Consider the following 27,417-nt stretch of genomic DNA (forward strand, 5'->3'; position numbering starts at 1 on the left):
TAAATACAGTGAAATCAAATGTCCCGAGGCCAGAGCAGGATCCCAGCTCCACTGTCAGATCGGCGGCGACTGGCAGAGATTGAGCGCACAGGGGAAAAAAAAATAAAAATTAAATCTCCCTCATGTGCCTAGCTGGCTCCAGGGCAAACGCTAACATTTCTTTAAAAGGTGCATCAATTTTACCCTATTAAAAAAGTAGGTCATCAAAAGGGAGAAGCTGGCAGGGGCTGAGCTGGGGAAGGCACCAGGGACCATCGAGGCTGAGCAGGGAGAAGATCCATCTGATTAAAGCACATGACAACGGTTGAGCGAGAAAGTAATTTTTAAGACATTTTATTCCAATCTCTCTCTCTTACCCCATCTTCCACACAGTCCCAGTTGAGAAGGGTTTATGGACTTTTTTAAATTTTATTTTATTTTATTTTTTTTTTAGAAAAATACACATGCAAATAATATATATTTCACCGCTAAACTCTTTTTTTCATGTTGGAAAAAAAAAGTAATACTAAAGAAACAAAGCAGGATTCCAGTAAGACCCGAGTGGAGACAGACACAGGGATGCCGCAGGGATGGGATGCTCCTGGATGCAGGTCTTGGTGCTGAGCTGCCTGATGCTTGTGCTCCAGCACATCCTTTCCATCAGAAAGGTGTTCGCTGGGGCAAGGGGTGCACGTTAGTCCCCTCTGGCAGCACCTCACCCCGACAAAATCCTTTCTCCCATAACTCTGCCCAGGTTTAGGAATGGCCAAGGGAAAGCCGGTGCTGGATCCGATCCTTCTACAAGAGCCAGCTCCGGAGCAGAGTCCCAGCCCCAGCAGCAAGGGAAGCCCAGCTTAGGTAAAAGTCTCATTTTAATGCTAGGAAATGACACCAAAAACGAAGAGCTACATGGAAAAAAAAAACCCTGTTATGTTATTTATCTTACGGGTTACGGCTGACAGCATGGGGAAAAATTGCACTGACGGTCCCTTGAAACATGGACTTATGTTTCAGGAGAATGTTTTTGGGGTGAGACTGAGTGCTGAACCCTTGGTTGCATGGGGCTGGGGTTTTCTGACCCCACGGGCAGAACCGACCGGGTCCCATCAGAGCAGGGACGCACCCTGCGGAGGGGAGCAGCGATGTCCCCGTGTCCCCAGCCTCTCTGCAAACACTGTGCCAAGGTCCACGGTGGAAAAAAAAAACCAGATATGCTGCATACCGGGTAGCTGCCATCACTCGAGCAGAATAGGAGATGTACTTAAGACAGGGCTATTTCAGGTTTGATTGATGATCAGCTGGAGCGAAGGGGCTGGGGAAGGAGAAGGGCAGTGAGCTGCAGCCTGGGCAAGGAGGGCGATTAATCTAATACCACGGCCGCTGCGGGAAGCCAGGAGGCTTTGGGAAACGTCGCAAGCCTGCGGCAGCCCCGACGCTGACGATGCAGCAGGGAGTGGGCGCAGGGGGAATCTGCCTCGCTGCTGCTTTGCTACCTCCTCCCAAGCCGCTTTCGCGTGGAGCTCCTCTGCCTCCTCTCCTGGCAATCCCGCCCAAGGCCGTGGCTTTTTTTCCTGCTCATCCAGGCTAATGGTATGGAGCGAACTGCGTTTTCTCTCTGCCCAGAGGTACAAAATCACACAGGCAGCTGAGGGAAGGTTTCCCAAGGGAAGGATTTCCCTTCACCTCCCAAGGAAGGCAGCAGCACTTTGCTAGCCCCATCCCTGCTCCCAGCAAGCCGCCACACTGCCCATGTCCCCCGGCCAGTGGTGACATCCCTGGATACACACCACAACCCAACTTGTTGCCAGACTGACCCAGAGCCTCCCATCAGCTACGGCATCCCCATTCTCGCCATTCTCAGCAGCCGGCTCCTGCATTGCCGGGACAAACCCATGTGCTGTGAACACCCGGTGCCTCACTACGGAAGGAGATGGGTCAAACTGGAGGCAGAGCCGGCTGCTCTCCCCCGGCAGTGGCTTCCCTTCGGTGGCTGGATGCGGCCCCAGAGGCTGGATGCGGTCCCTGCCATCACCTCCCGCATCCCTGCTCCAGCTCCAGCCTCTGTTGTTCTCACCCAGCGGATGCCGGCGGGGAAAGGCAGCAGGAGACTCGCAGCCTTGGATTCCTCCGGATTTACCACCGTCCACGGCAGCCTCGGAAAGGCACCGAGCAGCAAATGTGTTTGGCAGCTCTGCGCTTGCTGCCGTTGTGCTACGAAACACCAAAGACCACAGGCGGCGTTTCGTGGGGGGGCTGGAGACACAGCGATCCAGCCCTCATAAACACACCTGGGGGCAGCAGCAGTCACTGTCTTTTTGCTTTTCTCTTCTTTTTTTTTTTTTTTAACTGACAAAATACACTTCTGGGACTGTCTACTCTGAAAATAGATGCTGGAGGGGTCTGGCGGGGCGGGGGGAGCTGTTTGGCTCCTATTTCTACAGGCTGCCCTGGTGCAGCTCTAAAGTTTGGTGGATGATCATGCAGGTTTTATTGCAGCTTGTGTGTGTGATCTTTTTTTTTTTTTTTTTTAAGTAGCCCAGCTTCAGTTTCAGGTAGCCCCGGAGGTGGGTTTCTCTCCCCTCCCCACCCGCTCTGGCTGCCATCTCTCCGCCGCAGCGTGCCGGCCAGGCGGCTATTCGGTGGCCATCTGCTCGATGTGGTCGCTGAGCAGCTTGTATTGCTCTGCGGAGGAGAAAGAAAAGGGCACTGGGAGGGTGCCAAAGCATCCCGGCCAGGCAGGCGGGCTCCATCCCTCTGGGACCACACAAAGGGGGTGCGCATCTCCCCGGGCTCACCCCTACCTTCGTCCAAATTGCCGATGGTCGCCTGCTTCTTTAGGAAGTCGCTGCAGAGCTTCTTGTTCAGGCCAAACGCCAGCATGTTGTGAATGAAGGTGCTGAGGAAGGACAGAGATGCTTTTGGCGAGGGCAGGGACAGGCTGCCTTTTCTTCCCCCCCACCACCCTCCTCTTCATTCCCGCAGCCCCTTGTAGCGGGTGCTGGGATGATGCTCGGCTGCGGGACAGCGTGCTGGGACCCCGTGGTGCCTGGATTTGCAAAGTAAAGGGCAGGAGCAGGTCCCCGGGGAGAAGCACCAAGCATCCTCTGCATCGTCAAGAAATGTCCCCGGTGGGGGGAACATCTCTAAGGCATCCCACCCACAGCTGGAGAGGCCGAAACCGCAGGACCCGGCTGCAGGAGGGACGGTCCCCGTGCCCTGCTCACCCCAGCTGCCCGAAGGTGATGTTCTCGTTGAAGCGGAGGCTGTCGTCACGCTCCTCCTGCGTCATGTGGCACCACTTCTCCCTGCAACGCACAAACCCGTTCTGGCATCGCCATCACCCCGGGACCCCCCCCCTTGCCTGCATCCCCCCCTTCCCCGGGACCACGCTGGCTGAGGACAGGAGGGCAGCGAGAGCCCCTCGGCTGCCAGCCCACATGCAGCGCTGGATGAGCTCGCACACACGCATCCATCCGCAGATCTCTCGCCCTGGGGGTAAAGCAAGAGACACCCCGGGAAAAAAGTCATCTTCAACCTTGGCTTTCTAGGAAAATAGCTAGGAAATAGCAGTGGCCTCTCCAGCACAGAACTCACGTCTCTCACCTTCGGTGCCGTCGCTTCAGCGAGGGGGACCAGCGAAGGAGCAGCGGGGGGTTGCAGCTCTTGGGGATGGGCATCCCAGCAGGGCTCTGCTGAAGCCCCCCACCAACCCAGGAGGGGTACTGGGGGGGGGGGGGTACCAGGCACATCTCCCCCATCTGTAGCGGGGCTCCAACTCCCCAAGCAAGCTGCTCCCCAAACATACCTCGCCCTCCAAAAGCACAGGGGGTGCTCCCACATCCCTCCCCATGGCCCCACTCGGGGCCAAAATCACAGCGCTGCCCCGAGGATGCCCCGGCTCTGCTCTGGCTCCCCGGCAAACACAACCGCAGCATTGCCTTAAAGGAAGGGGGGGGGTGGGGGGTGTTAAGTTCTAGAAGTTTGCAACTTCTAGCGGTGCCAGGAGTCCCCATCCAGGTGTCCCACCTGGGGGGCTTTGGGAATAAAGCCTGTGTCACAGAAATGTCACCGTGGTGGTGCAACGCTCAGGTGGTGGCAGGGGGAGCTCAGTGCATGCACGCCGGGGAAACTACAGCTCCGGGGTGAAGCCAGCCCCGTCCCGAGAAAAAGTCAGGTGAGGTTACAGCCAAGGATAAGAGGAGAAAAAGCAAGGAAAAAACAGGGATAGGTAGAAGAAAAATAGAAGGAAGAGGAGAACAACAGGAGCGGATCGCGCGCTTGTAGCTCGCACTAGCTCGCCGGCACACCAAGCAGGATGGGAGAAGCTGTGTCGGGTGGAAACAGTGGCTGGGAAGAAGGGTGTCTCACAGTAAATTGAGTGAGGCTAGCTCAGCCCCAGAGCATGTTTGTGTTGCTGAAACTGGAAAAGGATGAGTGCTTAGTCAGGCTGAGCCCACGAAGGGGAACCTGTCCTCACTCACGTCAGCCCAGCCCGGGCGTGCAAAAGCTGCTGAGCTGAGCCTTCGGTCTCCAGGGCTGAGCTGCTTATATTTATAGGGCTCTGGAAACTTATACGATATGGTTGAAGGGATTTAAAAAAAAAAAAAAGGAAAAAAAAGGTGTAATTTCTCCCTGATAAAGCTTACAATAGCAAATAAAACCCACATCTAAATCTGGAGGCTGAAAAGAAAGAAGAATCAAATTAAGGGGCTTTGAAATCTGGAAGCAAAACTTCACAGATCCCACTGGCCCACTTACAGAAGAAGCATGTTTGTAACTATTCTTTTCCTGCCTTTTTATGTTTTTGAGGGAGGAAGGAGGGAGAAAAAACATTATCAAAGTGCCCAAGAAAAATTCGCCGTGCTTCTGGCTTGTTATTCGGGAGTAACATGCCTGGGAATGGGGGAAGCCCACATGTGGCTTTACTCAAACCCTTTGATCTTTATACGGGCACAGCAGGGCAGGCGCAGGGGCGCGTAATCCCATGGGCTGTGCTAACACTTGCCTGTATTTCGGCATACCCAGGAAAGCCTCGCCATGGCCGGGCGCTGGCGAGAACCGCGCCAGTGAGACGTGGCTTTGGCTGCTCGGCATCACTCGTCTTTCGGCGACAGCGTTTCAGCCCGCACAGCTAACCTGAGCGATGCTCTATTTGAGCAATATTGAAGTTATCCATTTGCCGGTGCATGCCTTAGCCACGTGGAAGATTTACCGCCAAGCTTCAAAGAACCCTCATCCTCTTGCTAATGCCATCACTTGGAGTGATTTGCTCCAAGATCAAATATCCCATGCCTCCAGCAAGACAGCAACGACTCTCCCCCTGCCCTGATCCCAGCTTGGAGCGCGGGTGGATGTGGCGGGCTTTGAGCTTTGCAGCCCAGAGGACACGCTCGCAATCGTGACATGCAGCCCTATTTGCATTTTTCTTTTTATCTAGGGATGGCAGCACAAGAGTGCACTAAAAACAAATAGAAGGAACAGCTTTTCCAGCTGGCAAAGGATCCTCAGCACCTCTATGTGGCAGCAGAAGCTGGGAGCAAGCGGGAAGGACAGGAGAGAGGGATGCTTTCTCCACGAAGAGACTCAGTTCATGTCCAAAACCTGCCCTGGGAACCGTTCCCGGCACAAGCCCTCGGCTTCCCCAGCAGCTGGGCATCCGATTCCCACAGGAAAATATCACAGCTCAAAACTTGTGGGGCTTCTTTTTAAAAAGCCGCATTAAAGAGGAACAGATCTCATCTTTTGAGATGCACATGAAGTCAAACCTCCAGCGGCCGTTCCTCCTTGGTGGAGAAAGGGCCTTTCAGAGCCCCCCTGAAACACGTTACCCCCCTCCCCAGGGCAGGATTTGGACCTGAAGTGAGCGTCGGCCTCTGGACACTAATGCACCGAAGTACGGGGACAGACACACCTCTTCTCCTCTTCCTCCCCAGTGTTCCCTCTGGAGCGGCAGCAGAAACGGAGCCGACAAAAGTGGTGCGTGAAAGATCATGCAAAATAGAGGGATGGAGGGGAAAGGAGAGAAGAAGAGACGGAAGAAGGTTGTTAGAGGCAGAGAGAGGAAAGAGAGAGAAAAAGAGGAGTTTAGTTCTGGTTCCTTCCCCCCCTGCCCTCCCCACTGAGAGGAGAAAAAACCTCCCCAGCTCTCACTGCAGCCCCCGGAGGACGCAGCCTGGCCACCCCACAGAGATGGTCACAACCCCATCACCACGGACCCTGCGGACGCCTGCCGTGGCCAAGCACCGTCCCTGGCATTTCAAACCCAGCTCCTGGGACACCAGCCCTCACCAACCAGCTCCTCCTGCCAGGGATTTTAATCCTTGGTCCAGCAAGCAGCATCCCAGTTCACCCAGTGGTTTCCATTATCCTCTCCAGAGGACTAAGGGAGGGTCACCACCACCTTCCAACCCCCCCTGAGATACTCGGAGTACTCCAGGCTGCAGGTCCCGAAGCTTATTTGTTAGTCAGGCTTGTTTCTGCAGCGGAGGCAGACTCAGCCATCAGATTAATTGAGAAAGGCGCTCGGAGCAGAGAGCAGCTGCCGGTGGCGTATGTCCTTGTGAGACATTTGCTGCTGCTAATTTGGGGCTTAATCAAAGCAAACGCAGTTATGGTTACGTTACTGTTCAATAGGTTCTTTCAGTGGCTTGCTTCGAAAAAAAAGAAAAGCAATAAAGGAGAAAGCAGAGATTGATCGGTGTGCTGAGCCTGGCAGAGCATCCCATGGTGTGAGCCAGGGCTGCCATGGCTTAGCTCAGGGTTTGGGGAGGATGCAGGAGGGATGGCTGCTTCAAGAAGTGCCGTCACTTCTCAGAAAAAGGGCTGTTCAAACGGTCCGAGCTCAACGACTCTCACCCCGAGAGCTCAAAGCCTCAAAGCACCGCACAGACACGCAGCGGGACGGTCCGGCTTCGAAGGGGTGAAACTGTGGTCGAGAGAGGAGTGAATTGCTCGAGCCCTCGTGGCAGCTCCATGGTGGAGCAAGAGATGGGCATGAGCCTGGCAAGCGTCTCGCCCACCCTTGCAACCCGTGGGGTCCCCATGCCCGAGCACCCAAATGCTCCCTGCACACAGCCACCCTCCGAAATAAGCAGCCCCTTCAGTTTGCAGAGGGTTTATCCCAATGCTCCCAGCTCTTGAGGCTGACCATGCTGCTGTCTCCAGTTCTCATCTTTGCTGGCTGCCGGGGCTCGGTCCCCATGCTGCACTGGCAGCAACTTCCACCGCTCTCCTGGGGACAGCCGGGACCCAGAGCATCTCCTCCCCGAAGGGCTGCACCAAACATCTTTTCCCAGATCTGCTTACAAACTAAGCACCAACAGCCTGAACCCTAGCTGGGTTTTCTGGGCGCAGCTCCAGGGCTTTGTTCTTGCAAAAATGATGCAAAACGAGCAAGATAACCTTCCTGCTCCCAAATCCCTGAGAAGATGCTGATCTCACCTGCCCACCCCACAGCCCAGTGGCCCCAGCAGATTTCCAGTCAGGGGCAGAAAGCAGAGCGTTTCCCCACGGTGGGTAATGCTTAGGACTGCCGGGAACAGGAGGGAATGCCGGAGGGGCTGGAGGGGACACGGCATCTCCTTTTCCCACGGGGACGTGTCCTACCTGGTGGTGGGGGATCTCTTCCTTCGCTCACAGTGCACGGCGTCGAAGAAGGCGGCGTTCCAAAACCGCAGGTTGTGCCTGTAGGGAGGGAGGAAGATGTTGGGGACGACCACTTTCCATCTCCCACAGCTTGTCCCCGAGTCCTCCCAGGACCGAGCTCACCCACTGCCCAGGGGCCAGGAGATGATTCAAGGGAGGGGGCTAAGCAAGTCTGGCAGATTTGATCCATTTTTGAAACCAGCTCCTTCTGCATCTGCAGACACACACTCTCCCTAGCGCCAGGGATATGTAAAAGCCATGGCCACCTTTTTTAGGGGCAGCAGCAGCTTCAAAGCACTCGTGAACATCTGGGAATGTGTGGGCAAGGAGGACAAATCCCTTCCCCGGGGAGGCTTTACCAGATTGGCTGCTGCTTGAGGTGCATGTACAAGTAGATCTTCTCTCCTTTCTTCTCCTCCTCTGGGCTCTGCACAGAAACTGTGGGGACACACAGTTACATGCCAAGGTCTGGATGCCTCCCATCTTCCCACCCATGCAGACTTTGTCCCCCCCTGCGAGTTGGGCATCCAAGCAGCCATGACGGCAAGGTTTGCAAACCAAATACTCATCCCCAACCTCAGCAACATGAAGAGGAGCTTTGGCTGCCCTCTGTGGGCAAATATTAGCTCTGATCAAGGTGTGGATGGCCCAGGAGGTTACCTGAGGGGCTGGACTGCTGGTTTGGTAGCACACACAGCTACCGGGGGGTAGACTGGTGCAACACAAAAGCTCAGAGGCAGTGGATGCCCAAACCTCTGCAACCTGTGCCAGAGGACAAGATGCCACAAGACGTCCTTGTCGGACAAGAGCTGTGGTTGCTCCAAAGCAAGGAGCTGTGAATGCTCCTTTGGAGCACTTCTCTAGGAGCTCAGAGGAGACAGCATCGGTCTTTCCTGCGCTTCTCCCCACCCCACAGGTCCAGCAATGCCGGTCATCTCGTACCACTCCCAACCCTCGTTCCTTCCCTGGGGATGCCTTGACCATGCCTACTTCAGCAATGCTGATTCCACTCACCCGTCTTCTTCAGCTTCTCCTTTGGTTTGTCCTCACCTTCGCTGTGGCACAGAAATCAGTGTCAGCTCCCAAACAGCCTGTCCCCCTGACAGCCCATGTGGCAAGGCCCCGGCCCCCCTGGCAAGGGGAGCACCTTCATTTGAAAGACCCCCCCCTGCTCCTGTGCCACTGTTTCCAGGGCCAGAAAGGTGGCTAAGAGACTGTGATGTCCATCCCAGTCAGACCCAGTACAGAGATGATGCAGAAGACCACAAAGCAACAGCACCGTCTCCTTGAACCACGTATCTCCATGCCCAAGGGAGACAGGACTCCCACCAGACCATGAGATGCCAATGACCAAAGTATGAAGCACGGGACTAGAGGCCATCTTCCCATGATAACCTTGATAATCTTGGCCATGATAACCCCTGGCTCATGGTGGCCTTACACCCAGGAGGTTTCTGGCTTGGTCACGTTACAGGTGCCTGCCTCAGCCCACCCCGGCTACCCAACGGAGTGGTACCCACTCGCTCTTTTTGGTGGTAGGACCCTTCAGTTTGGTCTCCAGGCCCCCGAAGAAGCCCTTGACGTTCTCCGTCTTGGCCGATGTGTTTTTCAGCAGCCGCTCGGCAATGTCCTTCTTCTCTGCCAGCCAGCTGTTCGCCGACTTAAGGTACGAGTCGATGCTGCCCATGGGCTTCTCCTTGGCCTCCAAGGGCAACGCGTGGGTCTTGCCTGCGGGCAACATGTCAGGAGCTCGGTTGGCCCCATGGTCCTGGGTGCTGCCAGCTCCTGGGGGACCTGCTCCCAGCTACAAGATATACCACGGAGACCAGGAGCCAGATGGAAATGGCCCAGACCCCATCCCATCCCAGTTCCTGTAGGTCTTTATCCTCCTCCCCATTTTGGTTAGAAAATCCAGCCCCTCAGGGAGGAGTGACCACCACTCCTTATCGCACCAAGCAATAAGCCAAGGTGCTTCTGGGCTGGGGCATTCACATCACATCCCCAGGGTCAGGCAACATCTGGGCATTGCCACGTACAAGCATCTCTGGCTAGAAGCAATGACAAACCAGCACCAGCATGAGCTACCACCCCAGCGAGGGTCTCTGGCAGGTTTGCACAGCTTCTCCGTCACGGAGACTCTTTTCTGTTCAGTATCGGAGTCAGCCAGAGTAAACCAAGCTTGGGTACCCCTCCATCACGCTTCCCACGCACAGGGCAGACTTCACCACTGGTCTCCAGCCCAAGCAAAGCCCAAGGGTGCAGGCACCTCTTACCGATGTAGTAGTAGGTGAAACACATGGTCATGAGGTTCTTGGCAGGGCTGAAGTCATCCATCTGGTGACACCTGACACGGAGGGAGGATTCAGTGAAGGCACCCAGCGACGGCAACCCAAGCACCCCCGTGGTTGCTGCCCCTCCTCGAGCCATGGCTCCAATCTCAGGGGCTTTCGGTGTTTGCAACGAAGCCCTAACCCCCCCCCCCCCCCCCCGACTTACTCAAACAGCACAAGGGCGAACGACTGCATCAGGCGGTAGAAGGTCTGCTCCGAGACGCACTTGGAGTTGCAGCGCTGCAGGTACAAAGCCCAGGGTTCAGCACAGCTTTGCAGGGCACCTGCCTGCCGCAAGCAGCAAGGGCAACCTCAGCCCACCCCCCCCCGGGCCCCCCCTCTGCTGCAGGGAGATTGGGAAGAGAGCACAGGCAGTCGGGCTTCCCTCTTGGAGACGGCCGTTTGCCTCTCTGAATTGTTTTTCTAGGGAATAGGACGTTTCTAAGTACTGATGGGATTTCATTTTAAATAAAACAGATGACTTTTCTCCCACATTGCAACAAGCATGTATTTAACTGCCTCGAGATGCATTTATTCACTTCTGCATCTCCCTGTACTGAAGTTCCTCCTTTTCCCTGAATTCCTGCCCTCCAAAAATATTGCTTTGGGGTATTGCTAAATTCCCCTGGCCTGATCCTCCTGCCCTGGTACAGGATCGCCGCTCCTTCGCCCATCTCTCCCCTTACCTGGGCACTCACGTATCTCGCAAACCACTCCCTGCCCTTCCCGTTCTCGCTGCTGCAGAGCTCACCAAACCTGGCCTTCTCTTCTTGGTCCAAATCCTCTCTGAAATGGGGAAAAAGAAAAAAACCACACCATTAAAGTAGAAGAGGTGGCCAGCATCCCCCATCCAGCCAGCATGGCTCAGGTTCCCCACGTCATCCCTCTCGGCAGCAGCATCCCGGTGCTGCGATGCCGGGAGGAAAGCAGAGGAAGAGGGGAAGGGGACCATCCATTTTGTCATCCCTCTGCTTACGCTGCTCTTTTGTTCCTCCCTGGCAGGGGGGAAAACCAAAGGCAGAGGGAGAAGGGAAGAGCCAAGGACAGCCCGAGCAGAAACTGAGCTCCAGAGACAGGCGCTCTGCCCCAGAGCAAAAACAACCCCTGTTGCTGCTCGTCACGCTCGGTTTGCTCAATCCTGCTTGACACGGCGAGCCGCAGCATTACGGAGACCACAGCGATGGGAGCTGGGATGGATGGAGGGCTGGGGGGAAGGCGGGGGGGAGAGCCAGGGGCTGCCGCAGGGCCCTGGGGCACATGCGAGCTGCTGGCATTTGCACGAACATCAGCAGAGATGCCCATTAGGAGAGAGGAGCTGGAGACCCCCCGGCACGGCAAGACCCCCGGCATGGTGAGCCCCTGGTAGGGGAAAAGGGAGAAAGAAAAGGGGAAAGAAGCTGGGGGTGGAAGATGAGCCGGGACATGCCCAAGAGAGGGGTGCAAGTCAGAGCCCGCATCCCCCCCTTAGCTCCGATGCCACGTTATGGCCAGGAGCAACAAGCTGCGTTAGCCAAGCGCGGGCAAAGGACGCAAACCGACGCTCCCGGACTGGGAAAGCAGCCAGATCGCATCCCGAGGGATATCCCCCGGCAGCAGGCTCAGCAGCGCTCGCCGGCCCTGCTCGCTCACCCCCCGGTGAAGATCTTCTCCACATAGTGCCGGATGAATTCCCGGCGCTCGGCCGTCGCCTCGTCCCGGGCCGACTCGGTGCTCTGGCTGGAGGAGAAGGACTCGACGGAGGAGGACCGGCGGTAGCCGCTCCAGCGCCTGGGAGAGTCGCCCATGTCATTCTCGCTGTCCGCCGACTCGGTGGCATCGCTCTCCTCCCCGGCCACGTCCCCCGCATCCCCCAGATGCCCATTGCCGCTGGGGGCAGCGGGAGGAGAGGGCTCCGGGGGAACGCAGGTGGGCATTTCGGCATCGAAGTCGATGAGGTTCCCTACGGGAACATCCAGGGGGGCCTCCATGGCTCTCCCAGGGGACGTGGTGGCGTTGGGGGGACTCGGTCCTTGTCCTTTCACCCCTCACTGAGGCATTGAGGCCATCGCCGGCAGGATGCCTGGGAGGACGGGTTGGCTAAGGCAGGCAGACCCTTCTGTGGGGGGACGGGTTACCGCAGGACATCTGAAAGACAGGGGGAGGACAAGAGTGAGGACAGGGAATTGTCACCGTGGATCTTGGGCAAGGAGAACACAGACCACCACCTACGATGTCCCCTGGATGCCCACCAGCAGCAGGGATGGACAAGACAGGGACAGAGCAGGCAGACAGAGCTGGCTGCTCTCCATCAGCCATGGGAATAGGCAAACCCAGGCAGTGCTTGTGTGCTTTCTGCACCGTTCAAGTGGGTTTTTCATCCTTTAGCCCAGAAAAGAGATAATTTGAGCCCAAGCTCCATATGCCACATTTGGGATGTGACATCTCGCAGCCTGACGGGCAAAACTGGGCCGGCGTGAGCCAGCAGCTGGCAAACACCCTGGTGATTTTCCAAGAGGAGAAAGCATCCTCCTCTTCCCTTCTCTCCTGTCTGCTCACGGGTCTGCCTGACCTCGTTTGGAAACGGGACCATCTCTGGGGTGGAGCATCCCAGTGTTAAACATGCCACCGACTTAAACCGGGAATGAAAAAAGGGGTGCTGAACGCAACAGAAACTGTAATGGGATGTGGACGTAGGGCTCTGGATTGCACTCAGATTCATTAGTTTTGGTGTCCAACCCAGACTGCAGAGGGACAAAGAAGGGGCTGTCCTGAAGGTGCCTCTTCGTCAGAGGGTCACTCGTGTCCCCAGCGAGTGTGTTTCTGCCCTGGGAGGTGGCAAGCGATGCCTTCTGAGAAGCGAGCCCGGGACAAGCGGCTCCGCTGCAGCAGCCGGGCACGGGGCCAGCGCAGGGCAAGGCAGGACGGCACAGGAGCAGGGACAGCAGCACAGGTACAGCAGTGACAACCCCAGGGCAGCATGACAGCAGCACAGCCCCGCTGCCTTCGAGGGAACTGATCCCAGGACGCAGGCAACTACCCCCAGAGCAAAAATAAAAAACCAACCCAGATTTCTTTCGGCTCAAAGACTAGCATACCCCAAAGGACCAATGTCCAGTTCATCAGACAAAAAGGAGTTCAGAAGGAACCCAAATCTAAAGTGTTTCACCAAACAGAGCACTGTCCCAGCTCAGGGGCTGGGAAAATAACCCATCAGCTACAGGAGAAGCAACTCTCCCAGCAGTGCCCTCCTCCTTTGGGTCAGCGGGGTGCTGGGACCCCCCAGGACAGAGAGGGAAGGACAACGCTGCACCCTCCCTGAGCATCAGACCCTGGAAAAGCCCCTCTCACCCATGTCCCCGGGGCCAAGACACAGCAAAGACCCAAAAGGAAAGTCGCCTGGGCTTGCAGAAACTCATGCACCCAAACACCGAGCCGTCTCTTTCCCCCTCTCCGCCGGCACCTCGGTCTCCCACCCTCCCTCACGCTGTGTCCCGTCCCCCCCAGTACGCACCTAAACCCAGGTCTTGGAAGAGCCGTGAGGATGCTGCTGCAGTCAGCGAGCCGCCGAGAACATCGGCTGTTGGAGGAGCAGCCGAGAGGCTGCGGCACAGGAGGGACTGGCGACGTGCCCGTGGGGAGCCAGCCAGCTGCAGCCCTGGCTTTACAACCCCCCTCCGGCGGCGTGACCCCCTCCAACCAACCCTTCCAGCTGCAGGGATCACGCTGAGCTTCATCCATCCGCCCACCGGCCCCTTCCCACTCCCAAGGCAGCTGCAAAATCCCTTTTTGGAATGGGGAACTCCTCCGTCAGCCCTTCCAGCGCCCTGCAGGTTTGGGGGCAGAGCTGCCTCCTCAGAAGGCTGCCAGCACGAGCTCGTTTCTGACCATCCCAGGGTGTAATTTAAGGGGAGGCGGGTGAGGATGCACGCGATGGACCGTCACGCAGCCATGCTTTGCAGCATGTGCCTCCCTCCCTAAGTTGCTTTTCCCCCGTGCACCGCATTCGGGAGCGTGCCTGGAAGCAGAAGGTGGCAAGATCTGCAGACCGAGCTGTCAGAGCTTTTTGAGAATATTTTCTCAGTTCAGCACTTAATGGAAGGGAATTGGTGGGGACAACAAAGCCACCTGCCCAGGTAACAGGCACCACATAGATGTGACACGGAACAAAGTCCCGTCCAAAAGACTTTGTGCAGGTACCCTGTGAGCTGGGCACTCCTTGGCATGTGACGGTCCCATGCCCCCTTTCATGTGCAGCCTCTAAAGAAATTGCAGAATTTCCTCTACCGGGTGGGCATCCTTATAAGAATCCACCCCAATCAGATTGCTCCCACTACGTGACTTGGGAAGACGATAGCATTTCTCCACTGATTCTTTGCAAGTGCGTGTGGGGGGCATAGCCCGTCCCAGAGCCTCTGATCGTCCCTCTCCCGTGCCCAGCCTGCCACCCATCCTGCTCACGGCCGAGTGGAGAGCTTTGCAGAAGCTACTCCAAGCAACACACCGCTCAGGAGCAAGACATAGCCAAGCTTAAGGAGTTCCAGCTCTAGAAAACAAATATAAATGAAGACACATTGCTCAGACATCAGCTCTGGCTCTGGGCAGTTCTGTCCTGCCCCAGAAACCCAGTGCCAGCACATCAGCGGCACATGGCAGAGACAACCACCTCCAGAGGAACATATTTTCTCCAGACATCACCAGAAAGAACACGGGACTGGACTGGGGTGATGGTGGCCCCTGGCTCTGCTTCAGGCCATGCCAATGCCTAGGAGGGACAGAGAGGCATTCCCGAGCTCTCTGCCAGATGTGCACAGCAGGCAGATGTGGCATCGCTGCCCGACCAGCCTCTGCCCTCTCCAAGCAGCAGGTCAGGGACTGCTCGGCACACAGCAGTTTGCAGGAGCTCGCACACAGCTCTCGGCACACTCCACTGCCCAGGCAACTGCTCTAAAACACATTGACCCGTGTTTTCCCAGCACCCCTCATGCCCTTCTCCATGCACACGCGTCCCACGACCTTCTGGGAGAGAGGACTGGAGGTGCAGGCTGAGCAAGACCCCAGGACTCACAGCGGCTATAAGCAGCGTTGCAAAAGCTCGGCAGAAACTTGGCCGGGGCTGCAGGCAGCATTAGTAAGTACGTTCTGCTCGCTGAGGGCCAGAAAGAGTTTAACCACTCCCTGACCAGCTCATGATAAAGTCCTGCCCTTGAACAAAGGCCACAAAAGTTATTTCAAGGTGCTGGGAGCTGCTGTGGGTGCCCAGGCTTCCCAGGCATCTCCACAGCCTCCAAGCTTGTTGGGTTCTCAGCACAGAGCCCAGAAGATCTTGAAAACCAGAACAAGCCTCAAACTCAGCCCATACCTACTCCACAACCCAGTTGTTGCTCCAGCAGAACAAATCCAGGAGAGGAATAGCCAAAATACAAACCGAGAGCCCCAGCTCCCGCAGCCTGAGCACTCAGCTCCATCTGCACGTGGAGATCAGCTTGGCTGCACGTCCCACCACTGCCCAGGCAGAGCCTGGGGGATCCCGCTCCCAGCTTGTCACTGCTGGGTCGAGTTTGAGAGCTAACATGGGCTCTGGAATAAAAAGGGGCTTTGCGGCTGCTCGGGAGCCTTACTACAACGTCACGAGTTTCAGCATCATCATGAGTTTCAGCATCTTTGGGGTTCTGCAGTTCCTGGGCTGACTTTAACCACAAAGCTCAACCAGACAGGCAAGGTAGCATGTAGCTGACTACAGGCTTTCTTGCAAGCAAGCATCTTCTAGCACATCTGTATTCCCCATGGGCATCTGGCGTACAAGAAATCCACGTCTTCCTGCTGGAGACACAAGCCTGGGAACATCATCACTGAAGAAAGAGCTGGCTGGAGCCATGCATGGATATGCCACAAGAAACCCACAGTGCCCTGAAACTTTGGAAAAGGCCTGTTTTTTCACTGAAAAGAAGTGCTGGGGTAGATCTGAATGACGCACCTATAGCTGCACATACATGTACAAGCAGCTTTCATCCACGATCTGCCTTTGAATTCAGCATTTCTGGCCCATCACAACAAGAGAACTGCCCAGTTTTGCTGCTTCCTCCACCTGCATCAACCCCTGCAACATCTCAGCTCTCTAAGAAGGGAGCAAAACCTGCTGACACACCCCCCCCCCCCCCCCCCTCGGTAAGAACCATGGGTGGTGCAGGACCCGCCATGCCCAGGTACCCAGGGGTAATGCTGCTGCCAGCACTGGGAGAGGAACAAAACCAAGTTGGTTTGTGCAGCTCCAAGCCCTGGGACTACCGGTGGGTCGGTGCCCTGAGGAGTTCGGCAGGGAGGGACTGGAGATGTCGCGTGGCTCTGCCCTGAGACAGGCGTGTGCAAGCCCAGAAGGGACCCATGGGATGTTTAAACCCAATGCCGGGAAAGGAAGGGAGGAACAAGGAGCTGGGATGGAAAGCAATGGAGCTGGGGATGAGGGCAGACCTTTTTTCTGCCCTATTTCAGGGGAAGGTCGCAGCTTTGTCATCCTCCAGCCACCCTGGTCCCAGCACATCCTTTCCAGGGGACAGTACCACCCAGTCTAGGTTTGCAGCTGAATTTCTTCTTCTCCTCGCAAAGCCTGGGGAAATGACAGACAGAGGCAAAATAAAAATCACCCCCAAAGCCTCACCGAGTGATGTGGAACTGGCACCCACAGGACCGAGACCGCAGAACAGCGAGGATAAAGGACACGACACAGCCTGGCTTTGAGCACAGCCTTCGGGGACTCTCCGTGCTCACGTGCTGCTGCCAGCACTGGTGCAAGCGATGCACCGAGGGCGTGATGCTCTTCCCAGGGCAAACACCTTCGCTCCACCCCAGGGACTGTTATTACCCTGCAAGATGAATGGCCTGGCCAAGGTGACTTGGTAAACCCAAAACTCCCCCTCCCACCAGCACCACAGTCCCCATCGTCCCACCCAAACCCAGTGGCCACCTGGACCCCCGCAGCAGCAGCTCCCTCACCGTGCCAGCAGCCTGTGTCCCCATGCCACTCTTGGTACATCCTGCCACAAGACTGCGTTTTCCAGGGATTTCAGGATGAGATGCTCTCTCCCAGCATCCCTAAACCCTGCATGGAGTTTCCCCTTGGGGCTTTTTACAGGACTGCTGGGTGCTGAGGTCAGGTATGCTTGCAGGACCTCAGCAATTCATGCCTGGGAAGCAGGATCCAATCCCAGTTTGTGGCGATGGAAATCCCAGTGAGGAGCAGGATTCGGCCAGCCTGTGACGGAGCTCTCCTCACTCCCGGAGCCGCGGGGCTTGGCTCCTGGTGAGCCCCTGCCCACCCCGTCCCCAGGGCTGGATGACAGCCCTGGATGACAAACTCGGCTAATCCTCGTTATCAGCTCAGGCTGTGGGTGGCATCCTGCATAATGACAGCGCTCGAACCCACACTCGTATCTGCGTCCTACATGGAGATGGTGCTCCAGCCTGGAGCTGTCAGGGGTGATTAAAAACTGTGATTAAAACAAAGAAACCTCTGGCTGTCTTCTCATTGCTGTGAGAGTACCTCCTTCCAGTCCCTTTGCTCCCTGGGTGCTGGGATGGCACCCAGACATGTAGTACAAGGGCTCTGAAAGCCCCTGGGGACATTCAGTCCATTCGCATCCCCCACTAGAGATGCTGCTCTAGGGAAGACGAAAAGCCCCAATTAAATATTCTTGCAGGACTCAGCTTGGCAGCCCAGAGGGGACGGCTCTGCTCCTTTGGCTACCACCCACCGACACAGCCAAGAGCTCCGCCAAGATCTCCAGCAGCGCACCCATACCCTACCGAGGGCTGCGTTCGTCCCCGCTGCTGTACGGAGCCGGAGGAGCGAGAGAGATGCTCCCACAGCGCGTGGGCAGCATCTCACCCTGTCCACGGCAGGGCTTGGTCTTGTCCTGCAGCAGAGGGGATCTAAACACGTCCCACCACTCCATTTCCCAGCCGTGTCAGGGGACACGTCCTTCCCAACCTGCGGGAAGGGGGATGGCACTTTTCCACTCTGCAGCCCGCTACGGAGATCCACGTTCATCTCAGCCACCCACAACACACCCACGAGCGCATCCAGATCCCCTCAAGCCCCCCGCCCAGCTTCGCATCGCCCACCACGGAACTGGACCGCAGGGTCCCACACGGGCACGTCGCTTGCACCGCGGCCGCTGGGGCGGCTCTGGGTACCGGCATTCCCCGGGGACACCGTGCAGCCACCCACCTTCACTGCACCCACGGGTCCGTCCTGGCAAAGCGCTTCTGCAGCGGTGAGAAGCGGCCCCGGCGGGCGCTGAGCCAGCCCGGCAGGACTCTGCAAAGGCACCGTGGGCAAAGCTTTGTTTCTGCCAAGGAAAACTCCCTGTGGAAGGGAACGGCCTGTTTCCTTCCTGAGGAACTGGTCAGTCTTGTTCCCCGTGTCTCTCCCGCAGTGAGAGCACCCCGGCAGAAAGGTCACAGCTAGGGGACACAGAGCCAGAGTGCTGGATCCCTGAAACCACCCTAAATCTGGAGGTACCTCCTCCCAAAGCACCCCACCAACATTTCAAACCTCTTTGCTTAACCAAGCCCTGGGACTTGGGGAAGGTGAAACTCCCCCACACTGAGTTTGCCCGTCCCCGCTGCAGATTTGCTCTGCTCCCTGCACCGGCAGCGAGGACACGCTCCCCGTTTTACCAGGGTTTAAGCTGCGTCCTTGCCAAGGCGCAGCCGCGCTACCCTGACTGCAGACACTGCCCAGCCACTTCCCAGGCGGAGAAGTTACAGCCTCTGCAACTTAATAAAAATAATTCCCCGAATACCGGGGAGGCTGTGAGCCGAGACCCGCGCTCAGCTGTGCTCGCGCAGGCAGAGCAGAGACCGCGCGCACTCGGTGCATGCCAGAATCAGCACCCAGCGCTGCACCAAGACGGGGAGAGCCGGAGAGAGGGGTGAGAGCCTGGGGCCGGGGTCCCATCCCCTGATGCAGGATTTTTGGCAGGTGATGTGAACACCGTTGGTCCCCTGGGTCTCCCCCCCGGCTGTGGCTCTTCTCCTGGCCCCAGCATCGCCCTGCGGGGCTCTGCTGCCTGCCGGCTTGGGCAGCTGTGGGTAGGACCCTTCCCCTTTCCAAAGCCAGCATTAACCTACACGGGTCACTTTACAAAGCCAGCTTGCTCAGCCTTAAAACCGGAGCCATTTCAAGACAATCTGAAGCCCAGCAAGCTCCCAACTTGCCTCCGCTTTGCAAAGAGCCCTTTCTTCCCGCTGCCATCAGACACCAGATGGCAGCTCCCTGTTTGCCTGGACTTTAGAAGAGAATTAAATGTCTCTTGAATAGACCTGTGCTGCGTAAGCCCGGCTTTTGTGCCGAGCAGCGGCTTCTGCTTTAATGCTCACCAGCAGCCCAGCTTCCCCCCCACACACACTCCACCACGCACACACATCCCCAGGGAGCCCCAAAACGGAGCTATTTATTCTACAATTCCCATTTTCACCCGGCAAAATTTCACCTAGGGATCCTGGGAGCCAGGCTGTATTTTGGAAATGAGCTTCCCGGAAAGGCATGGGAGGGTTTCCCCTGCCCCGAACATTCTCAGCCCCCCCCACTCCCACGGGAGATGCCTCCTCCAGCCTCCACTGCTGGGTCCGTGGTTAAAGATGCAGCCGGCGCAGCAGTGCGGCCAAAGCCTTTTACTGATGGAGCCCAGGGACCTGTGGGGCACCCGAGGACCCTCCATCCTACCCGGAGAGGATGACTGCATCCCACCGGTGGGTCGAGTTTAAAATAGGAACGGCGATGCCTCGGCGGCTGGGCCGTGAGAAACCTGGTTATCACCTCCCAGCATGAGATGGGGAAAGAGAACGGATTAAACCTCGGCAGGGAGGGGACCGTGCTGCCATGCCGAGGCCTGTCCTCCTGCGGGGTCACAACGGAGCTGGTGTGTGTCCCCCCCCTATATCGCTGCCATCCCTCCCTCCCTCCCCTGGCTTTTACCTGCACCCAGGAGCCTCGGCGCACCTTCGCTCGCCGGCGGGTCAGCGGCATTCGGCGAGGCTGGGTCCAGCGTGGCCGGCACGCCGGGGAGCAGCCGATGCGGGAACGATGCGATCCCTCCCTCCGGAGCTCAGGCGCATCGTATGTGTGTGTACGTGTGTCCCCCCCCACCGCCTCCCCGGGTGCCCACGCAGGCACACACACGGCTGCGCGCAGAGCCCGGCTGGCTGCGGCGCCGGCTCGGAAGAAGGAGAAGGGGAAAAAAAAAAAATAAAAAAAGCTCCATTGTGTAATTTCGCCCACGGTTTTTCACGGCCGGCCGAGCGCGGACGTCTCGTTTTCCTACGGCACGGGGCGAGCGTGCAGCCCCCGCGAGAGCACTTGCTTTGTGGCGGGATTCCCACGCCGATCTCATCACACGCACCCCCCTCCCCAAAACAGCCTGTCCAAGCCCCCGCGCACGCAGATATCCAAAATATTAAGCAAAATTAGCTGGGGTCCCCATCAAAGGGGGACCTTTCCATCACCTTTAGCTGGTTTTTAAGCCTCCCCTCAGACCCCTGAGGATTGTGAGTTACCTGCTCTGCTCCTCCCCAGATGAGCCACTCCAGGGAAAAAAAGTACCAATTGAGATCAGAGGGAGAAAAAGCCCCAGTGGGGAGGAGAAACCAGGTGAGAGCAGCCGGTGCAGCGTGCGGTGGGATGAGGGCAGCACTTGGGGGAATTATTGCTCGCTCGGAGGGCAGCGTCGGTGGAGTCTGGCTTCTCCCCTGGCACCGCTGGAGAAAAAGCTCCGGGGGTTTTGTGGCAAGAGATAGGAGAGTGGGAAATGGCGAGACCCCTGGGAGGGATGTCCCAGAGGGGGTGTTACATACCTGGGTGGCAATTTTGGGGTGCTCACAATAAGGGGGAGTCTCTGATACAAAGAGAAGCAAACGACCACGTAGAGGAGGCCACTAACCCCTCCACCTCCGCCCTTGTCAGCCTCTCTGCCAGGGCATCTCAGTCCTGACACTTGACTAGCCACTGCCCACACTAACCCAACGGGCTCTCTGAAGTGGGTTGCTTTGGGGGAGCAGCAGCCCCCCCAGCTCCGCAGCACTGCCCAGGCAGTGGCACGTACCCCGGGACAGCAAGGGAAGGTTGGAAAACCCTGTGTCAGCATGGCATCCCCGGTCCTGCTTATCCTCCCTGCTCCAGCATCACCCCAACCCAGAGCAGAGCCCCTTTTCGTACTCCTGTATCAGAGCATCCCCCCACAGGCGATCGCTGACCCAGCACGCCCCGGAGGACCAGCAGCAATAGCCAGTCCTGCTCAGCTACCCACAGGGAGCAAAAAACAGGCTTAGCTGTAAAAACAGCATCTTTCCCCTCAGGAGATGCCGTAGAGGGGGTGACCCATGAGCAGCAGATTGTAGGAACCCAGGGAAATATTGCTGGGACCGGTGCCGAGGGGACTGCAGCATCCCCAGCAGAGCTTGGCCAAACCCAGATGCTGCTGCACAAGGGCACCCTCGGAAGAGAGTCAAAAGCGAGAGAGATGGGTGAGTCACTCCTGCCAGGGAGCATCCTCATCGGGAGAGCTCAGATGGTGCCAATTAGCATGAAACTGCTCAACGCCCCGTCCGTCCCCGCACGGAGGGGATGCTGCCTGCTCCCCGCACCCATCAGCAGCAGCCCACGGAGGAAGGAATGCGTTTGTGACACAAAGTTTGAGCTCAGCAGAAATCCAAGAGCATTACTAATTGACAGTCTGCTGAGGGTGATTATTATAATTAAGTCAGACTTCAGAAATTGCAAGTGACGTGTAAAAACACATCCCAGATCCTCAGTTTTTATGTAACATGATGGTGAGGATTTTACTGCCTTCCCCTTGCCGGCTCTTGCCGGTTGAGTTTTCACGTGGACGCCCGATCTTTAAAGCACGACTTGCAGGTCGTGTTTTTTATCTGTTGCTTCTGCTGTTGACCCGGGGTTTGCACCGGAGCGTGGGAGATGGAAACCCCAGCGATGAGCTGGCACGCACACTCCTGGCGCCGAACCAAACCCAGCCTCCGGCACCGGGATGGGAGATGGGCAGTTTTGTGCCTGCTCCACCTGCTTTGGTAATTCACAGCCCTCCCCAGGAATGATTCACCTCAACGAGGAAAGGAGAGGCCCCGGGGCTGCCGGGAAAGCATCCACCCCATGACTCTGCCGTGGCACATCCCCTCGGCTGGAAGCGGCCAAGGACCGGGGCAGCCCGTCTCCACCAAGGTTCATGTTTGGGTTATTAACCCATCTGCACCCGTATGAGATGTTCCAGACTTTCTAAACAGCTTGTGGAAACCTCTTCATGGTGGTACCCTCCCCCAAAAACACTCTCCTGGGAGAGTGACCCCCCTCCCCAGGTCCATCCCCATCCGAGAACCGTCTCCCGCTGCCCCCCACCCTTGCAGCCGCATCCATCCTCCAGCACCCACCTCCCTCCTCGCACCCACAGACCCGCCGAGGCCCCAGCTGCAACTCTGCCCCCAGATCGACGTGGATATTCATCGCTCCGTTCCCCTTTTTGCAGACAAAGGCTCCGGGGGTGGCTGTGTCTGTCGCACACGATAAGTGGCCTATTTTCCTTCCCCGATCCCAACAACACAGCACGACTCCAGCTGCCCGCGAGACAGCCAAGCTCATATCTGCTGGGGCTGGTTCTCCCGCACCAGGAGGGAGGCAGAGAGGAGGAATCGGTGCTGAGTGGAGGGTGACATCCCCAACTACTCGGCAGCTACAAGGGGAAGCACCTCTTTTGTGGAAGTTACTAAATTATTGGGCAATTTTTTGCTTCGTGCCCTTGAGTTTTTTGCAGCCCGGGAGAGCGGGGCTGGGCACAAGGCACAGGGGACGGCACTGGAAGCTCCGGAAAGGAGCCAGGCTTCCAAAGACAGAAGGATATGATGCAAAATCCTGCTGTAAGGAATTGGGGGCAGAGCAAGGGCAGGGAGAAAGGAGGTAAAAGCTCTGATAAAAGCCCCAAAGCCCAGGTCCTGCATGCGAACAACCACGGGGACAGGCTGAGCCCGTGGTGTGAGTTGAGCCCCATAAAAGAGAGGCGGCTCCTCTGCTGCGGCTGGACGTGCCCACGAGCACACCCAGAGCACAGCAAAAGCACGTGGAGTGGGAGCAGGGCAACAAGACAGGTCAACAGCACAGAGTCACTCGCATAACGAGAAATTAATTTGTATTAAAAAGACCCACGACAGCATGAAACCGTCCGAGCCTCAAAGGGTACTCACCCTCTGCAATCTCACGGGTTGAGGGGTTTGATTCAGACTCACGAGACAAGGAAGATGTCAGGTTCCTGGTGCTTATCTAGCTGTGTCCTCCCATGCCCTCTCACAGCCCAGACCACCCTCCCGTGGCCACCCCGCACCGTCTCCCCTGTGCCCAGCCCAGGAGCTCCCGGCTGCTCGCCCAACACCCCAACGTGAGCATACAACGCAACAGCGCGTTGCGACACCACGTATGGTTGTGACACGGCTGCTAAAAACCTAAATAAGCCGCTCTTCCAGACTGGCCCTCTGCAAATCCTTCCTAATCCAATCTGATTTATGGCATTAAGTTGGACCCTCCCGTACTGAACGCCCCTATTTGCACAACGGTTGGGAAAATCCTCTCGTTTCCTTATTCCTGGTTGAATCTCTGATGCAGAGGTCACCGGAGCTTCCTTCTCCTCGCTTACGAAAGCATCTAAGGACAGGGATCCACCTGCACACCCAGCTTCGCGCCCCGCTGGCACATCCCACGCGTGGCACAGCACCGGTCCAGGCATGGGAAACCGTCTGCCCTGTGCCGACCGTAACCGAGCCGAACGCAGCCAGGCACTGCCGAGCAGCTTCTCCGTTGCCGGTTGTTTACACCATTTAAAACACAGGGTTTTCTCCACCTTAGCCAGACACAGCGGAAAAGCTGGAGTGGACGAGCCCTGCGCTGACCTCCAGCTTGCCGCAGTAAATCACAGCTGGGACCCAGGTTACGGAACAAACCCGAAAACACAGCAATTTGGTGAATTATTCACGCAGAGCGGATGATGCCAGAGCACAGGCTCCCCACCGCGGCTCGGTTCGGGTGATGCTCTGCCTTCCCTGCGGCCACCCCACGGCTGGATCCCAGGTCAGGGGGACACGACTGCACCGCCAGCTGCCACTTACCTCTCGGCTGAGCAAAGCGGAGCTTGCCACGGGCTGTCAAAGACACGCGCCTCCTCGATGCTAACTTCTTTAGGGAGGAAAAAACCTCTCCGTGTCTCCCCGGGGTCCTCTCGGTTAGCAAACATCTGCCACAGCACGTGCGTTAGAAGAGCTCAGCGAGGGAGACGGGCGTCAGCAAGTTAGGACAAAGGTGTTATAATTACCCGCAGCCTCTCCGTAATCTGCGGAGCACCGAAAAGTTATGCCATGGGAAAGGAAAGCAGCCGAACCTATTTATAATGCCTTCCCGGGGAGACGCAGATGGCCAGGCTGACACGAGCTTGAGCAACAGGCGCGGGGCTCCTCTCCCTGTGCTTTCCCTGCAAATACGCCCAAATTGTGTTTGGCTCCATCAAACACTTAATAGGGAAATAGCTGGGGCCTGCGCGGGCGTTGCGTACACACCGTTGCTGGCTGCACGGCGAGATGGCCCCAGGGAAGAACTCCTGCGGCACCTGCAATTTAAATAATTCCCCCAAGCGCTGCTTTTCGTCCTCTCCCTTCCCGCTAAACCACCCGGCAGCAGCACGGCAAACCACCCGAGGAGCACCGGCAGCGGCAGAGCTGGGAGAAATGAAGGTGGGTTTGATCCTTCCCACCCACGCGAGGCAGCCGGGATGGGCGAGGAGCAAACACGGGACTGCTGGGAGTGCAAAGGTTGCATCGGTGAGCGACAGCTCAGCTTTCTGCTATCACGGTGTCACGGGGCTGGGGTGGCAGAGAGGACCTCGCCAGCATCGTGGCATGGCTCCCAAAGCAGCAGAAGGGGTCTCGGCACGACACGATACGCCTCTGCTTGTGCAAACCGCCAGGTTTCCAAGGAAAACGTGGTGTGGGCAGCCCGGCCTCGCGGCTCCACGCTGGGCAAAACCTCCACCAGCATCCCCAAAACATGCTGCTTGCTGACACCTGCGGCGCTTGCCCAGCACAGCTCTCGTGTTTTATGTCCCTTCTCCCTTTTCTGTCTCGGTTGCTAGAAAGGGTGACAAGCCACAGTTAAGCATCACCTCTAACCACGCCGTCTTACCCAGGCAGAGCGTGGTCCTCCATCGCTGCCCCACGCACGGGAGAAAGGAGCCCGTGGCAGCCCCACGGTCCCCGTTAGGACACAAGCAGCTCAGGAGGAGCGCAGCGGATGCTCGGGAGATGCTGGCGGCCACAGCACCAAAGGGAAGGTCATCAGTAAGATGGTGCAGGTGACTCAAGCCCGGCAATGCGGATGCTAAAGGCACGACACGCTGGCGGAGGACCAAATGCCATTTTTCTGCTTTTATTTCCCAATCCTGACAAAGACGTGGATTCCTGAGCAGGCCATCTCACCCAGCCTCTCCCAAGCACCCCGCTTAGGTGTAATCTCCCTGCGGACCTCCCAGCCATCCTTCCCAAGGGTGGGCTGATTTAATTTTAACATTGCTAGCATCCTCTACAATCCTCACCGTGCAGCCCAGGGGATCAGGCATCGCCATCGACCTTCCCAATCAGCAGCATGCGGTGCCCAGCAGCAAGCAGGCAGGAACAGGAAGGACGAAAGACCCGATGCTTTTCCAGATAGGAAATCACTCCATCCCCAGGGAACCCTGTCCCTAATTGTTTTGCATTAAGAGCTTCCAAATTCACCATTCACGATAACCAAGAAGAGAAGAAAAGCAATTAAATGAACTCCAGGAGCCATGAAAGGCAGCTTCGCCCCGCGGTCCTGCAGCCCTCCAAGATGCAGCGTGCTCCTTCCGATGGGATGGGATAAGATGCCAGCCAGCCGGTGCCAGTCACCCCCAGGTGACTATTTCTTAACATGTACCAAATCTACGCAAACCAAACTCATTCTGCACGCACCCACCAAAGCTTCTCCCCCAGCAAAACCCGTCACGCTTTCTTGAAGTGCTTTGTGCAATATAATTTCCTTTCCAGTTACAACAGCCAGCAGTGACTCTCGGCTCTCTGTTTGTGTAAAGCTCTATCACACGCCGGATAACAGCCCAACAAGGAATTTATAAATATAATCTTTTGAGGCAGTAATTGTCACTCCAGCCATCTGTTAAAATGGAGAGCTAGGCAGCGGCGCAGCAGAGGTAAAAATACAGGGGAAAGCGTCGCAGCGGTGCCGTGGATGAGCCTCCGAGGGGGAGGAGGGGAGATGCCGTGACTTGGATCTCACGGGAGATGCACTTTGACCATTGGCCATTGATCCTAGGCTTATCCTGCTCACCGTCTGAAAAAATGCCCAATTTCCATACTACATCAAATTTGACAACTTTTGCCGTTCCACACCACCTCTTTGCCATGTGGGGTGCAGGCCAGCACCCAACATTTTCTCCCAGCAGATACTCCAGCGGCTTTGCCGGGCAGGATCAGCCATGCCACAGGTGGATGCCCACCCTCCGGGAGCCCCGAGGGTCTGCTCCGGCCCCCAGCACACTCCCTGGGGAGCCCCACAACACCAATTTGCTTTTTACCTTCAACCCGAGGGTGCTGGCTCCCCTTCCAGCGGGCAAGAAGGATCTGACAGAAGGCGATGTCCTGCGAGCCCCTGCGACCTCGGTCCCGGGGCGGACACAGCCTGATGTTACAGGGACAATTTTGCAAGCGTTTACCGGTGCACGATGATTAATTAAAGCTATGACTGTCAAAAGAAAAGATAAACAAGGCGAGCTGGTGACGCACCCGGTGCTTTTCCCCCTCCCCGGGTGCCGCCCCGCTGCGGACGCGCCTTGAGAGCCGCGATGGGAGCTCCCGAAGGGGCTGCGTGCCGAAAAGCGGCCCCGGGGCAGGACTGGAAAGACCTGTGGCTGCTCACATTGCCGGAGCCGTGAGGGCACAGGGCCAGGAGGAGAGGTGCGGCGGAGGCCAACGAAGCCGGCGTCACCGCCTCCCGTGCCGTCACCGAAAACCTCTGCGCTTGGCAAAGGGTTGGGGTGACGTTAGCAGCCGGCGGAGGAGGTGGCTGGATGCATCCGTGAGCCCAAACCCCTGCAACACCCTGCGAGGCTGCACCCACGAAAGGAATACACCCATTTCATTCTGCCCTTGCGTAAGGCTGGGTCTGCAGGTCCCTGACCCGTGGCCAAGACCCCCAAGTGCTCAAGGAGTAACATCCCATCCAGAATCGGGATGCCCCGAGGCAGCTGGTCCCGTGCCCCGGTCCCCATCTGCCACTGCTCTGCCGGCGGCACAAAGCGCCTGCAAACCAGTTCAGCAGGGGGGTAAAAAAAAAAAAAAAAAAAGAAAAAAGGAAAAAGGAAAAAAAAAGGCAGCTTTATTTCTCCCTGACATTTAATAACCTTTATTG

General features: G+C 57.1%; 1 protein-coding gene across 8 annotated transcripts in view; it reads right to left on the minus strand.

Moving 5' to 3' along the window:
* Positions 1-325: 325 nt before the first annotated feature.
* KIAA0513 (KIAA0513 ortholog) overlaps positions 326-27,417 on the minus strand; it is a 28,518-nt gene continuing 1,426 nt past the window's right edge. The window contains exons 1-13 of one of the 8 annotated variants that reach the window (XM_049806772.1): positions 26,585-26,689; positions 11,583-12,077; positions 10,640-10,739; positions 10,120-10,193; positions 9,897-9,967; positions 9,144-9,351; positions 8,638-8,678; positions 7,983-8,061; positions 7,585-7,662; positions 5,891-5,920; positions 3,204-3,284; positions 2,781-2,875; positions 326-2,661 (exon numbers count right to left, since the gene is read on the minus strand). In XM_049806772.1, the coding sequence (XP_049662729.1) occupies positions 2,612-2,661; positions 2,781-2,875; positions 3,204-3,284; positions 5,891-5,920; positions 7,585-7,662; positions 7,983-8,061; positions 8,638-8,678; positions 9,144-9,351; positions 9,897-9,967; positions 10,120-10,193; positions 10,640-10,739; positions 11,583-11,920 (1,245 nt within the window). In that variant the 5' untranslated portion in view covers positions 11,921-12,077; positions 26,585-26,689 and the 3' untranslated portion in view covers positions 326-2,611. Of the gene's footprint in view, positions 2,662-2,780; positions 2,876-3,203; positions 3,285-5,890; positions 5,921-7,584; positions 7,663-7,978; positions 8,062-8,637; positions 8,679-9,143; positions 9,352-9,896; positions 9,968-10,119; positions 10,194-10,639; positions 10,740-11,582; positions 12,078-13,443; positions 13,574-19,908; positions 20,098-20,486; positions 20,579-23,177; positions 23,376-26,584; positions 26,690-27,417 lie in introns of those variants that run through there. The other 7 variants (XM_049806768.1, XM_049806773.1, XM_049806767.1 and 4 more) reach the window with 7 other exon arrangements.

Source organism: Accipiter gentilis, chromosome 7 (genome assembly GCF_929443795.1).
Source record: "Accipiter gentilis chromosome 7, bAccGen1.1, whole genome shotgun sequence".
NCBI lineage: Eukaryota > Metazoa > Chordata > Aves > Accipitriformes > Accipitridae > Astur > Astur gentilis.